We start from the raw sequence: 14,385 nt of genomic DNA, 5'->3' as shown, positions 1-14,385 counted from the left end.
AAGACGACAGGGTATAACAGGAAAATGATGAATGTCTCATTGAATTAGAAAAAAAAAGACAATTACATCGAACATGCTAACTTGAAAACATCAGTCAATGAAATGAAGAACACAGTATAGAAATGCAAAAATCAACTGAGAAAAATATGCCCAAAAAATGTAATTGTGAAGGTGCCTAAAGCAGACATACATTTTCTATTGCCAAATTCTGAAAAATGTTTTTACCATCTCTCCAAAACCAAATCAAACAAATTACAAACCAAATTACTTGCTATTGCATTAGCACAGAAAGAACAGTTTTAATTTTTTGCTGGTGGTCTCACCAATCTACATAGCATACCCTTTTAATTTCACAGATTATTCCTTCTGAGAGTGACACCAGAAGTCAGTGAAGTTTACATATCCTTCAAAAGCACATCAGTGCTCCACTGTGGAGTATCTGGCAGCAGACTACTGCCAAAATGGTCCCTGTCCTTGGAGACCAAATAAAAAAACCCCATTAAATTACCTGATTCTTTCTTTCCTCTATTTTCAGCATATTCCTAGGCATGAATGCTGTGTCTATAACCCATTTAAAACCAAACCGTACTCATTTAAAACCTGTCTGCAAAGCACAATATTTTGGCTGTATTTTACTATTACAAAAGAGTTCTGAAGTGGGCTCTTTTCCTGTTGCAACCCGAGAGAAATTCCTGGAGGGGTTGTGAGTCAAGAAATCCTCTGAATGTTCAACAGACTCACAGGTCAAAGCAAACAAATTACAGAAGCACTCTGTGTGTTCTCTGGTGGAAGATGAGGGGTTGTGTCTTGCATGACACTTCTAGGGATGAGCTGATGCACACTTCTGTCCAAACAGAGCTATGTGACACATCTCAGTTTAGTTTGAAATAAATCCAAGGACAGTCTGCAGTGTGAGATGTTTCAGATCAACCAAACACAGGAATTAAACATACTAAATTCCACTTACCTCTTGCCCCGCATCCAGTATGCAGAGTTTAGCTGTCTGCTTTTTGGCGTCAACTAAGACGTTAAACATTGTACACAGAGAAGAAGGGATACGCAAGTCTGTTGATTTGTTTATCTTTTGCAGCTTTACTTCAAATGCAATTCTTGTTCTGTTTATTAAGACACAATTTGTAATATGAGTATCTCTGATAATTCTGAACAACCACTGTAAACGTGTATGAATCTTACTGAACATGTTGGCTTAACAATGTACCTATGCACGAGAACATTTTAGAATTAAAATTCTGTAAATCCAGAAGATCAACCTTTCAATAAACAATTGCATTGATGGTTTCAAGGTTCTGTCCTTCTTCAGTGAATTCAGTTGAACAATAAAAGTATTATCTTCTTGCTTTCTAGATAACAATATGTTTCCTTGTGTGATGACTGAGAACAATTTAAAGCAATGAAAATACCCCTCATTTTCCAGATTTTTTATGCTAAAATGCAGTTTATTGTATAAAATGCTTACTTCTAAGAAATATAATGAAAAAGTCATCTTCTGGCTTTAATGGAAATAGAATTTTAATAAAGAAAATGAGTTTACTATTAAGAAAATATTAATATGTATATTGAAAATTAAGACATATCAGGAGATACATAACATAAACACCCTATTTTCTTCTCACATCAGTGTAAATAACGAGCAATGTCACTGAAATAAACTATAATTCAGCATACCTAACCATAAAAATATTTTATTTCCATCATTATTCTTAAATGTGGGTACCAGAAATTCAACAGTATTTTTAGAAGATGGGAACAGAAGAATCCTATTTTCCATTTTAAAAATTCTTAAGATCATATAAATATCACAAGAGGAGCTGTAACAGAAGAATTCCATCATTTTTTTCTGAGTTGCTACTCTAATCTTTATTACCTGACATACAGTATCTTTGACCACACTAAAACATCATTAGTGTATTAAAATTGGTATGTTATATATTGTCTAAAATATTAAAATATTTTATAGTCCTGTTGATAAGACTGTAAAGATTTTTTTTAGGCTCAAAATCAATATAATCCACGTATTATTAACACTGAATCTCTTTGCTACTCCGTCTATGGTTTTTTTAGACTAAGATTATACTAATAATCTTCCAGCCCTTTAACATTTCACCATTTTTCTAAGATTTCTTAGATAACCGTAACTGACTGAGCTTCTACGCCAAATTCTTTAGATGGATTGCTTTAATGTTAGTGTTTCCTATCTTTCTTTGTTAGAACTTTAACTTTTATTCCATTCCCTGTATCATTCCCCTTTCATAATCAAATAGAAATGTTCTTTTAAATGTTTCTGGTTTTTTAATAATGATTTCTGCAGCTCTAGCAACAGGCTCATACTGTAAGCCTGAGACTGTCCTTTTTCCTACTGTGTTTAGAAAAAGTAATGCAACACTGTGCCATCTATAAAGGTTCTCTGTTTCTTTAGACTTACTTATCAGTATTGTAAATTTTATGATTAACACAATGAAATTACAAAATTTATTTTCCCCTATTCTATTATTTTTTTTTAAATCTGTGTTTTTATGCATCCAGATTAAGCTTTCTGAAGCACCTAATTGTAGGTCTCCGTAAATTTTCTAGACATACAGATACTTCTTCTAAACTCAGTGATATTTACTGAAAGCTATAGCAGAGATCTTTTCAGATCACCTGTATTAAATTTAAAAGAATATACCAACAATGCTAAGATACAGCTCAAGAAGAAACAGCACTATATTTTCTGTAATTTCCAGAAGCTTAGCACTATAAAACTTAGTTTCGGTTGGATGATTTTCAGCCAGCCTTCTTCTGTTTGTTGTATAAATGCCGAAATACTGTACACTTTACAGTTTGTAATATATTTCTTAGGGACAGTGTTCTAAAATTGACAAATAAAATAATATTATTAACTGAACATGAAGAATAATGTAGTAAGGGGGGAGGGAAATGTGCAAAAAGTTTTCTTCTAGCAGAATTCTGAGTTTTGTTAATACTTGCCACAAATATGGAATAGAAAAAAAACCCAGCTTGGTTTATTCACTTCCAAGGGTCTATTCACAACAGATACAGAAATTCTCCTTGCTATTTCCTAGATGTTGCCAAATTGCTGATTGCCAGATGCTGGGAAAGAAACACAACTCATGATCTCTTTTAGAGTTGCCCTGATTCCTGTGACAGGACTCTGGTATAGATAAACCTTTGCAAGCCAGCATGACCCCTCCTGTGTTAATTTTCAAATCTCTCCCAATTTTTAAGTGGTCATTTCCACTATACCTTTTAACGCAGGCTTCTATCATGTCAGTGGCCATGAGTTTAAGTCTTTGCTCTAAATGGTGGGCAAATTCTGGTTCTGGCCAGTGAAGATCAAAAACAAACATCTGCAGAGCATCCAGTTTCCAGAAAAGATCTTCGGATGTAGCTGATCCATTGCTATAAGAAACAACAAAAAAAAAAGCCCCCCAGAAACAGAAGATAAATGTATGGATGTCTGACCCAGTTGCCACATAATTAACGTAATAAGATTTCCTTATCACACATCCTTCACCTCCCTGTTTCTTTTAGCACAGTTGCTCTTATTTCAAAAATGGAAAATGGTAGTGGGAAACTTAAAATAATTCCCCTTAGGGTGGAAAAAGGAAAGTATTTCTCGTTTATTAACTGAGAAATATGGCAGGCTAGAGAGGTAGATGGGATGTTAGGGAGCATGGAAAATGAAGTAGCTCAAGTTTCAGATCAAGATAGGAAAAATACAGGGTACAGGAATAGTAAGGATCTTTTCAACATACTGAAGACTTTGTGCATGTATTTTCTTGCCTTCATAACTCTGGTAGATAAGTCTACCAAATAAATGAGGATGCTAGTAGTAATATTGTAAAAGAGACAACCAGACAAATAGTCCCTTGATAAATGCTCATGAATTCTAGCTGAGGGGATAGCATCAGATCTGGGCGGAAAAAAAAGGAGAAGAGAAACTCCTTAAAGAAACTTGTGTACAAACAAAACCAGGGGATTAATATGGCTCTGTGCCATCTCAGATCATCCATAATGTTTCAAAGTGATTCTTCAATTGATTGCTAAATTTAAATACATTTGTTTGCGATAAAATACAACTTAAAGCTAAACTTGGCAGTAAGTTCATTAACACTTCCACTGTAAATGCAGATTCATTACATTTATTATTTATTACATTAATTACATACACAACGTGTTGTACTTCAATGCCTGAATTACTGTTTAAGGTCAATGCATACTACGCAACACTGAATTCCAGGATGTGAGTGACACAATCAACCAAAAATCAGCCTGACAGTCCCAATTCAGATCCAAATAGTTTAAATACATCACTACTATCATTTTGTTTCTTCTGCCTCATGACAAAAGAACACAATTATCAAAGTGTTACGTGACCCCCAGCTCTCATGGAAGGAATCAGTGAGCACTGTATGTGCTCAGGACAGAGGAGGGTCAGATTCAAAACCAAAGGAAGCAACCAGAAAGGACCTCTAATATCTGACCAGCTAATGCACCCCTCAGACAGCAGCACCACCACTGGCTCACACCGGGTTAGCTGAGGCAGTGGGCAGTGAGGTGAATTAAAGCACAGCTCACGTTCAGGGCTCTGAAGCGGCAGCAGGGATGCAGCAGGAGCACTGCTTCAGTCTCACACCTGCACCCACCACCTTCCAGACACACCCACGTGCCCCTTGCTCCACTGCCTTAATGCCACCAGAGCCACTTTCATACATCACTAATTTTAATTAAGGAATAGAAAGAAAAACAACCAAAACTTCTGGAAAATTTATAATCCTGTTAGACTGGTTTTTAAGTTATGTGGCAAGCGAATATTGAAGATATCATTGCATCTGCTGTGTACACTGGCAGTGTGTGAAGCTGTAGATGCTTTGTTATAGACCTTATCTGATTCAAAAGTGACTAAATTGATTTTTGAGATGATTGGGGTAAAAGAATGAGACAAATCATATGGGGACAGAAATGGGGCAACCTCAGTATTTATATAACTGTTGATAGAAACACATGTTTTCTAGAAAAGAAACCAAACTTTCTCAAAAAACAAAACTAACCATTTCCATTATCAGATTATACAATTTAACCTTTTTTTATTCTCCCATAGTTGTTTCTTTTTCATCTGATGGAATTCCAAAGGAAATTCTTTAGGATTCAGGAAGACTAATGTATTCATAATAACATAAATGCATTCTTATACACATTTACTACTTTGTTTACTACTAAATTGTAGTAGCCACTTAATTTTGTTTAATTAGACTACCAAATAAAGTTTTGCAATTATAATAAATGTAATAACAGGCACAGGTTCATGGAAGAATTAATTCAGTGAGAAACACTAATTAATTTGTTCTCTTTTAATATGATTTTGAGCTTTCATTCTTAAATTTTTTATTCAGCATTGTCCAATGACACTTGAATTTGATTAACATATTATATTAATAAGACAAGGAAAGAAAATAAAGTGCTACAACAGAAATTGTTTGTTCCTGGTTCACACATTCAAACACAAATATCTAATTTATTTGCTAAATGCTGCAAAAGAAGAGCTAAACTCAGATTTTAACTCCTCCTGGCACAAGAGTAATTCCTACATTCAAATCAAGCCTGAATCTATATCCGTAACTTCAGAACCACTTTTTTTTTTGTGAAGGGACATGACACATTCTTGGCTATTGAAAAGTTTTTATTTTCATGTGTATGGTAAAGCTACTTCAGTCTAAAGAAGGGAATAAACTGCTCTACCAGGAAACTGAAGTGACACTCTTTGTTTAAAAACTGTATTTAATAGTTTCCACAGTTTTAAAATTAAGCACAAACTCTACTTCTTTGCTGGCCAAAATTTAACCTTTCAGATGCTGTCTAGTTGTCCATTCTTATTAATCGGGTTATGGCAGTAAGAGAAGGTTACCAGTGATTAAAAGAGGCAAATATTATGCACATCCTGTTAAATTCCCATTTTTTCTAATGGGAACTTAACTTTGCATTTGGTCACACTTTGACTGGGAGAGTGGACCAGGTATTTCCAGAGGTCACTTTTAAATTATTTTATGGCTTTATGCCTTGCATCATACTGAACACAGCAAAAAAAGATCCAAGACAATGTTTCTCCAAGAACCTGCAGCATATCAAATTTAGGAGTTGCATGCAGCCTCCTAGGCATGCAGCCTTAATTCACTTCTTATACACTGACAGCTGAAAGAGGCAGCTTCTCACTGGGCTTGCCAGGCACCTAAGAAGTAGCAATTAGTCAAACAGTCCACTAATAAAGTACACTGGTTGTAAGATATACCCACACATCACTCCTGAATAGATGCAGAATAAATAATTTCTTGCCTACATATGAAACTCCATAGGGTGGCTTGGGATATGAAAATATAAACATTAAATATCTAAGAATATTATCAATCAACCAAAAGATTCAAAAGCAGCTGGCTTCATTTCTTCTATAATTTACCAAGGGCAGTGATGGTCATTTTACAAATTACTGCAATTATTATTTTTTTAAAGTTACTACTGAGATACTACCCACTAGCGTTTTGTGAGGACCACTTACAAAACACAGCACAAGCTCTACATCCCTTGTGAGCCCCCAGCTTGTGAACTCCAGCTTTACATTCTTTATGCTGCTTCAAGATATATATGTTCAGGGCTCAGAAGGTTAATTGAGAATTTCTTCAACAGAACAGGATTTTCAGTAATTCCAGCATCAGTTGCACTCAGCCCCATCTCTCTACTTTCCACCAGCAGATGAGGGGGAAGGATGGAACAGAACTTTTTCAAGTATCAGTTAGTGTAAATTCCCTCAAAGATATTGGAAAAAGAGCTACCCCATGACTTCTCTTAGCTCAGGAGTGAGGCAACCTAAGGATCAAGCAACAAATACCAAGTTCCTTGAGTCTTTGTTCTTACTGCATAGTAAGAAGGAAAGAAACATTTGGAAATGTTTGGAAGGAAAGAAATTTGCCCCACAATACACATTTGTCTTCCAGAATGCTCAACAGGACCAAGCTATATTCAAAACTCCTTATTCCATTGAAAGCATATCAGTCAGATTTCACTATGCCATCAGTCTTATGGCTATACTTTTAAATATCCGTCCTTAAAAATGCAGGCCATGGTCTCCAACCACTTTACTGGAGGTAAGCTCTATGACAGGAATGTATGTGGCACTGCAGACACAACCCCTCAGAACAGAGATGAAACATGGCCTCCTGACTCATTCAGCACTCACAAACACACAGAGAGCTCAGACACATTCACACCAGCTCCCTTTATATCACTATTGGAGCACTGTGACTACTCCAGCCTTGTCTCTCTCATCACTCATTATAGCTGAGCCATAGCAGGAACAACATAAATGACACATTTCCTTTGATGTTGCCTCTTCTGGGTGGAAGACAAGACAGGACTATTCTGCTGTAAGAATATATCTTATTCCAGGTTTCCCCAGCCTCAAGTTTTCCTGAAGCTGATGTTTTAGACTGGCACCAGATAGCAACAGACAACCTCAGGTCTGTATCTACAATATCTCTGGTCAGTGACACTATGTCATGTCTGCACTGAAAAGAACAGTCTATAAATTAAACCAAAAACAATTAAAATCACCCACAAATCTAACTTAAAATGATATTTAAAATACGAAGAGCAATTTAAGATAGTATATTTGAATTAATGAATAAGTAAGGAAAAGCTAGTTGTGGCTGATTGAAAGCTATTACAGAATATTCAAACATTTTTGCTCATTAAGATTATCTTCAGCCAAATGGAAGAGTAATTCACAGTGCTCTGCATGTCTAGCCAAGGTGTCCTCTGAGTTGTCTTCTCCAGGGACCAATCAAGAAAAACAGACTATTCCTCGTAACAATTTTCCCTTTTCATATCTCACTTTCCAAGGCCCAAAAAGAACTGGAAAAAAGGCAATGATCTTTCTAAATGCTGTTATAAGTAGCTTATATTTACTGCTTCAACACATATGATGAAGGAGGAAAAAAGAAACAATTAATTAAAAAATATAAACAATTGTTGCTAGTAATGTTCAAGAGAATTGTAGCAACTTTAAAGTGAAAATGGGAAAAATCTATTTTCATCAATAAAGCACAAAAAGGGATGCCCAACTGTGAATATATTTTCACTTCTTTCTCTTCAGCAAAAGTTCTTAGGTAGGCACATAACGCCTCTATTCAATATGAAGGTTCTTAAACATGAACTTGAGAGCACGGACACAAACCTTAGTAAAGTTTGGAAAATATTAAATCTCTTTGTATTACAGATCAAAGAGACACATGACTTCAGCAAACCTTTAACGCAGTTGGCTCACAGACTGCTCATTCTCATTCTTTTTGACTCTAGATTCTTCATTGTGTAATTCAGGTTGATAATGATTAATTGGCCAAAATCATCACTTTCAAAGAGAAAGAGGAAAGTCCCACAGAACTCTGTGACAGACATTGTCATCTTCTTGCCAAATCATCAGTTTTGTGGCCAGGAGAAGGGAGCACAGCGAAATGGGAAAGAAAGACTTGGGGGAGTCAGTGAAAAGAAGGAGTCTACCTGGGCTCCTGAATTTAGATGCCTCTGCTGACTATATGTGTAACTCACTGTACCCCTCCAGTCCATCTAAGCTGGGGTGTGCATCACACTGAAAGGGAAAACTGTCAGGAAACTCTAGGTTTTGCTTAGCCGGTATTGGGCTACTCCCTGTTGAAGAACTTAACTAGTAAGTGTGTTCTCCCTGAAAAAGATGGGATGGGAGAAGAGGGAGAAAATAAAACCCTCCTCCTTTCTTTCACATAATAGTGAAAGTAAATCACTTCCTCTGCCAGGAACTGAGCCACTGTTACCAGCAGGAAAACGGAAATTCCTTAGCATGAGAGGAGGAACAAGTGGCTTGAAGTGGCTTTGCCTTTTTTTTTTTACCCAAATACATGACTATTCTAAAAATTGACTTGGCTCTTCCATAGAATGCAGATAGGCTGATTCTTAAAATAGTGCCTGAATACCAGAGTGTTACAAAGCTAACTTAACGCTACCTGCAGTCGAGACTGTAAATTCATACACATTTTATAAAATATAACCTCAAAGCTCTATGTTTTGGGGAAAGAACATGAAGAGGTGCCTCCACCAGAGCCAGCACCATGGCAGACCTCTTCTTGAATGCTGTGAGGGGTGGCTGAAAGGGCATGATGGCCTTACAAAGGTCACAGCTGCAGTGAAGACACTGCTCATCCCCACTTCTCTTGAAAAGCAGCAGAATGACAGCTACTTCTGGCAAGTGTTTACAGCATGTCAACCTCACTGCTCACCAAATTCTAGGAAAACCTCCCTGCTTAGTTTGGGATTTTATGCATACTGTCTCATACATACCATGAAACTAAATACAAGAACGTGTCCAAGGGGGATGAGCCCATGGCTGAATTTCACTATACTTGTACGTGTTTTGACAACACAGTCTAGGAATACATTGCTTCACCAAACCCTTCATTTTGGAAAGATCTACTACTATAATCCTCCAACCAGAATCTGTATTAATTATAAATTCAATATTCAAAATACATGAATTTTCCTCTATACAAGTTATTTTTACTGGATGAGGCTGCTAGAAATCAGACTGCAAGAAGAGCACTTCCAAGATTAGCAAATCTTAACTCTGAAAGCTATTCTTTAAAAAAAAAGTGACCTTTGAAAACCTGGGGATAACAGAAAGGAATTTGAGTTGCAGAAAGCCAATTAGTTTGCGTTCAAAGCTGAAATGACTTACATAAGCACATCAGAAGAAACCTAGCATTACCATAGTAAACACAAAAGGTACCAAAGCCAAGGATTAAGAGGAATTCTGTCACTTTTTAGGGGAATTAACAGCAGAACAACAATCATAGTACTCCCTTTTTACAAGGAGTCACATGGAAAAGACAAGAGATAATGGGTTCGAGTTACTTCTGGGGAGTTCCTGATTAGAAAGAATAGGAAATTTTTCACAATGAGGACAATCAGCCATTGGAATCATCTCCCCCAGAAGAAATGGTGGATTCCCAACATTGGACATTTTAAAAATTTGTCTGGACAGGGTGCTGGGCCATCCTAGACCATGCTTTTGCCAGGAAGAGTTGGATGAGATGATCCTTGAGGTCCCCTTTAACATGGTATTCTACAATTGTATGAACTCTTGCAGAAATAGATGTAATGCTATTTAGGAGTCTGTCATAAAACTTGAAAAGACAACACTTGTCTTGAAATAATATTATCAACCTATGTGTTTTGAATGTGTGTTTTTTGAAATCTTTCTCATTCATGCTTTCCAATATAACTTTTGCTAAAATAAGGTTCTTCTTGAGCCTTTCCCTAACATATATTAATATGTCCTCACACAGGAATCTGACCTGTAACTATGGGAATCTTTCCACAGAGCAGGGTACATATACTCTATATTTTTTTTAAGAAAAGAGCACTGAAATATTGGGCAAAAATCAGAAAGAAATATTTTTTTTTTCTCAAGCAGACAAAGAAATGGATGTACTTCTATTCTTGTACTTATTAACATGTTACCATTTTCCTGTAACATGGATACTTAATCTAATGACAATATTTGCAATCAATGATTTTCAGAACCAATACAAAATGAGCTAATCAAACCCATGCAAAAATATAATGGGCTGCCTTATTTTACAAAACCACAATGTAAAATCAATTATCCTAAAGGTTCCCCACTGCTTATTAATTCAGAAGAGTCATTAGGTTGTTTAGAGTAGTAAACATCATTCCTGCTATGACAGACCTTTGCCAAGTTGATTTTCTACATTATCAGGTTTAAGACTGCTACATTTTAATGCACTAGAAAGCGCAACTCACTAACAGTCCATGCTTGGCTCACTCCCAAGAAACAACAGTTTCCAACTAAGAGATGATAAACACCATGCAATCCAAATACAGCTGCACAGAACACTAGCAAGGCCATGCAGAGCTGACATACAGTCAGAAAGTTATTGAAGAATACACACGTGGAGTCATACAAAGAAGTCATCCAGGTTGGTGTAGTAAAGCTAGGTATTTGTGGAAGATTAAGAGGCAAACTTGGAACTTTTGGAAGAGCTACATTAGGAAGACTGTTGGTGATGCTCCTGTGAAGAAATAAACAATGTAGGAATACAATAAAAAATAGAATATTTAGAGGACAACAGGGGAGAACCCCTTATTAGACAGAAAGCTATAGGCAGGTGCTTTGTTCAGATTTTGTAAAAAGGACTTACTTGACAGGTTGCCATGACTCTTGCTCAAGACCTCTGTGAATGGACTGAGCAATTGATGATTCCATGAGATCAATGTAGCGGACGACCATGGGAACAAAAATTTCTTGCAAGTGCTTGTGAAACTTTCCATTGCACAAAAGTGCTTTAAAAAAACAAAAAGACAAATAAAAATGTCAGACCTTTTGTTATAGGAAGAAGTATATCTTAAAATATTTTAGTACACAAAAGCATTATAAGAAAAAAATCCAGCTTGTGTAGGATATACAGTTCAGAAGAGATACATGAAGTGTTCCATCAGGACAGTGCAGTACATTTCAAACTGTCAGTGTAATGAAAACTAGGTACTTACTGAAGTTCTTTACTGAACCAGAACCTTTTTGCATCTTCTTAAAATTAACAATAAGCTTTGCTGAATCTAAGCATTAGCAATTTATTTTCATCACTTCTACACCAAGACAGGACAAAAAATACCCAAAGCAAAAAAACCCAAACCTATTTGAATGTCATTCATAAGCAGTAGAGTATTACCTACTTCACAGATGGGACTTACTACATGAAAAACTGTATACACATGCAAACTGAACATGCTCAAAACATGAAAATTAGTTTGCCACCACCACTGCTTGTCCCTATATTCCCTGAAGTCTTCTCTCAGCAAATGCTAACTCTTAGCACACTAATATCCGGTCCCACCAAGGGAATATATGTTTCATGTTTCCAATGTGTCTGTGTTCACCCATTAATCTAGCACTGTTGCTAGGACCTGTAAGAATATTCCCATGTGCGTATGGAAATCATAGAAGCTCAGCCACAGAGAGAAATTTTCATGACCTTGGCAACCCTTGTTTTGTCTCGTCCGTATTCTGTTGTTTTAAATTCTTTTGTGGGTTTCTCCTCCCACCAATTCTGGCATACAGGCTTCTTGTATGACTGGATGAGCACCAAAATTACATCTTGAGGAGGCTTCCTCCTCTTTCTGAGAAGAACAGCCTGGGTCACAGGGCTCACTCTGGACATCATCCTTTAAAATTACAATCCCTTTTGTTCTACTACCGATGCCACTCCATGTCTAACATGTCAAAATAGTTTCTATAACTTCCAAAAAACTGTTTTGCCTTCCATTCCTGAATGATGTTCAGCCCAAACTGAACCTAGGAGAGAGGACGACTATGGGGAAAACGTGCCATCAAGCTTCAGTGCCCTATTTCTACTTGTATTGCAAGAAGTGCCCTTGTTGCTGAATGTCTGGACACTATGTTACTTCTTTTTCTTGAATACGATGATCTGGAAGCAAAAATTATTTTCTTGAAAACACCCTTGTAGAGTAATAGCAAATTTTGTATCAATCACCTTTACCTAAGGAAACAATATTATGTGATCAACTCTCTCTGCTTTGTGTAACTGCCTTTCTTGCTAAGAATTTTGAAACTTTCAGCTAATTTCAACCACTTTAGAGACAGGGGTAGAGATATCAGATATCAGATATATGAAGTTTTATAAAAACAGGCAGCTAGGTAGCAGGCAGAGATTATTAGGGTTTCCACTGAGAAAAAGGCAGAGGTGTAGGATCATCTCTTTATTAAACACTTGAGAATCCACCCTTGAGAGCACCTGTGAGTCCGTTAAAAACATGATCCATTATTTACACTGCTCCTCAAAATAATTGATAACTAGTTAGTTCTGGCTTATTATTTATATATCAGGAATTCAAAACAGTGCCATTTTTCTCTATTTATTATTATCTTCTACATCTGAAAACTACAGCACCTTTTACCAGCAACAAAGGACTGAGGAGGATTTGGATATTAGTACAAAAGTTGCACAGTAAACAGCTGATGAGCATTGCCTCTGAGAAACAAAAGGTTGCTGGCATCCATTTGCATATTAGACTGAGTTTTCAAGGCAACTTTGAGCCAAAAAATAACAACAATAATACAACTGTGCCAATTAAATCAATCTTGCTGCTTTATAGTGAACCAATGAAGGACTGTAACTAATCAGGCAATCACAGTTACTTGAAGGGATAAGCTTGTAGTTTAGTATTTTCTGAGCACACCACAGAAATGCTCTGCTATAAGCCCTGCTCTGGCAATTACAGTAATGAAGCCTCATGGGCAGGAGGCTGACTCTTGTTATTTTGAAGTCAGCTTGAAATTTTAAGAAGTTACAGGCAAAAAGGTGCTCAACTTAAAAAGCTGAATCATTTTCCTAACATCATGACACCAGTCTTTACAGGGAAGTGAAATTTTCTAAAATTATGCCAAGACTTATTGTTATTTCACCTCCACAGAAATCCCTCTGTGTATGTGGGTACACTCACAAGAGAACTGTCTTGGATCAACAACTCTGTGAGCATTCTGTTTTCCCAGGGTTCAGGACATGGCAGCTCTGATTTACCCATCTGGAGATCTCCATCAAGGATTAATTCAGGGCAGAGAAAGAACTCAGAGCACGGGGATAAGTGATATAGCTGAGTATCATCATCAGACTCATGGTACTCTACCCTCTGATTAAAATTGATCTTGCCAAAAGGTACCACCTGTGCATCAAAGCAGATGGGAAGCAAGAGATCCTTCAGGAAAATGCCGTACTTCAAATCCCTCAACTACCACTTGTCTTCAAAGACTTGTAGCTTAATTCTCCATTGTCTTTTCAATATAGACACCCCACATCCTCTTCATATGAGCCATCTCATATTCACATAAGCAACAATAAAATGAAAGCCTATGCCAGAGCAAGGTAATGCACAGGGAACGTTAAAGGAAAACACATTACAGGAACAGAAACAGAACCCCAAAGCAGATATTCTTGAAATATTGAAGTTGAAGAAGAAAACTATTATTTTTTTTCCATATTAGGAAATAAATTAGCTGAAAGATATTAAAATATGACAAGAACATATTAGAGACGAAAACTAAAGTCTAGTTATCCAGTATTGGAATGAGGTTTCATCTCTAACAGTAGGAAACAAATCTACTGTGCCTGTGTACAACAGAAGCTGTGAGGCTTCTATTCCTTTTACTTAAACAGGCACATCTTAGGAGTTGTCCTGGAGTGAGCATGTTAGGCTGTGCTCAATATCTGCAGAATCAAAGGCAAGGAGGAATGATACAGATTAACATGA

At 36.6% G+C, this 14,385-nt stretch overlaps 1 protein-coding gene across 24 annotated transcripts in view; it reads right to left on the bottom strand.

Moving 5' to 3' along the window:
- Positions 1 to 14,385, bottom strand: part of CADPS2 (calcium dependent secretion activator 2) — a 292,479-nt gene that overhangs the window by 38,955 nt on the left and 239,139 nt on the right. For 14 of the 24 annotated variants that reach the window (XM_039570658.1, XM_039570661.1, XM_039570664.1 and 11 more), the window contains 4 exons: positions 11,262 to 11,403; positions 11,013 to 11,132; positions 3,265 to 3,420; positions 968 to 1,115 (listed from right to left, as the gene is read on the bottom strand). In XM_039570658.1, the coding sequence (XP_039426592.1) occupies positions 968 to 1,115; positions 3,265 to 3,420; positions 11,013 to 11,132; positions 11,262 to 11,403 (566 nt within the window). The remainder of the gene's footprint in view (positions 1 to 967; positions 1,116 to 3,264; positions 3,421 to 11,012; positions 11,133 to 11,261; positions 11,404 to 14,385) is intronic. The other 10 variants (XM_039570672.1, XM_039570673.1, XM_039570674.1 and 7 more) reach the window with 1 other exon arrangement.

Source organism: Corvus cornix, chromosome 1A, assembly GCF_000738735.6.
Source record: "Corvus cornix cornix isolate S_Up_H32 chromosome 1A, ASM73873v5, whole genome shotgun sequence".
In the NCBI taxonomy this organism is placed as follows: Eukaryota; Metazoa; Chordata; class Aves; order Passeriformes; family Corvidae; genus Corvus; species Corvus cornix.
Note: the sequence above shows the minus strand (reverse complement) of the source record. Positions and strands in the feature narration are given on the sequence as shown.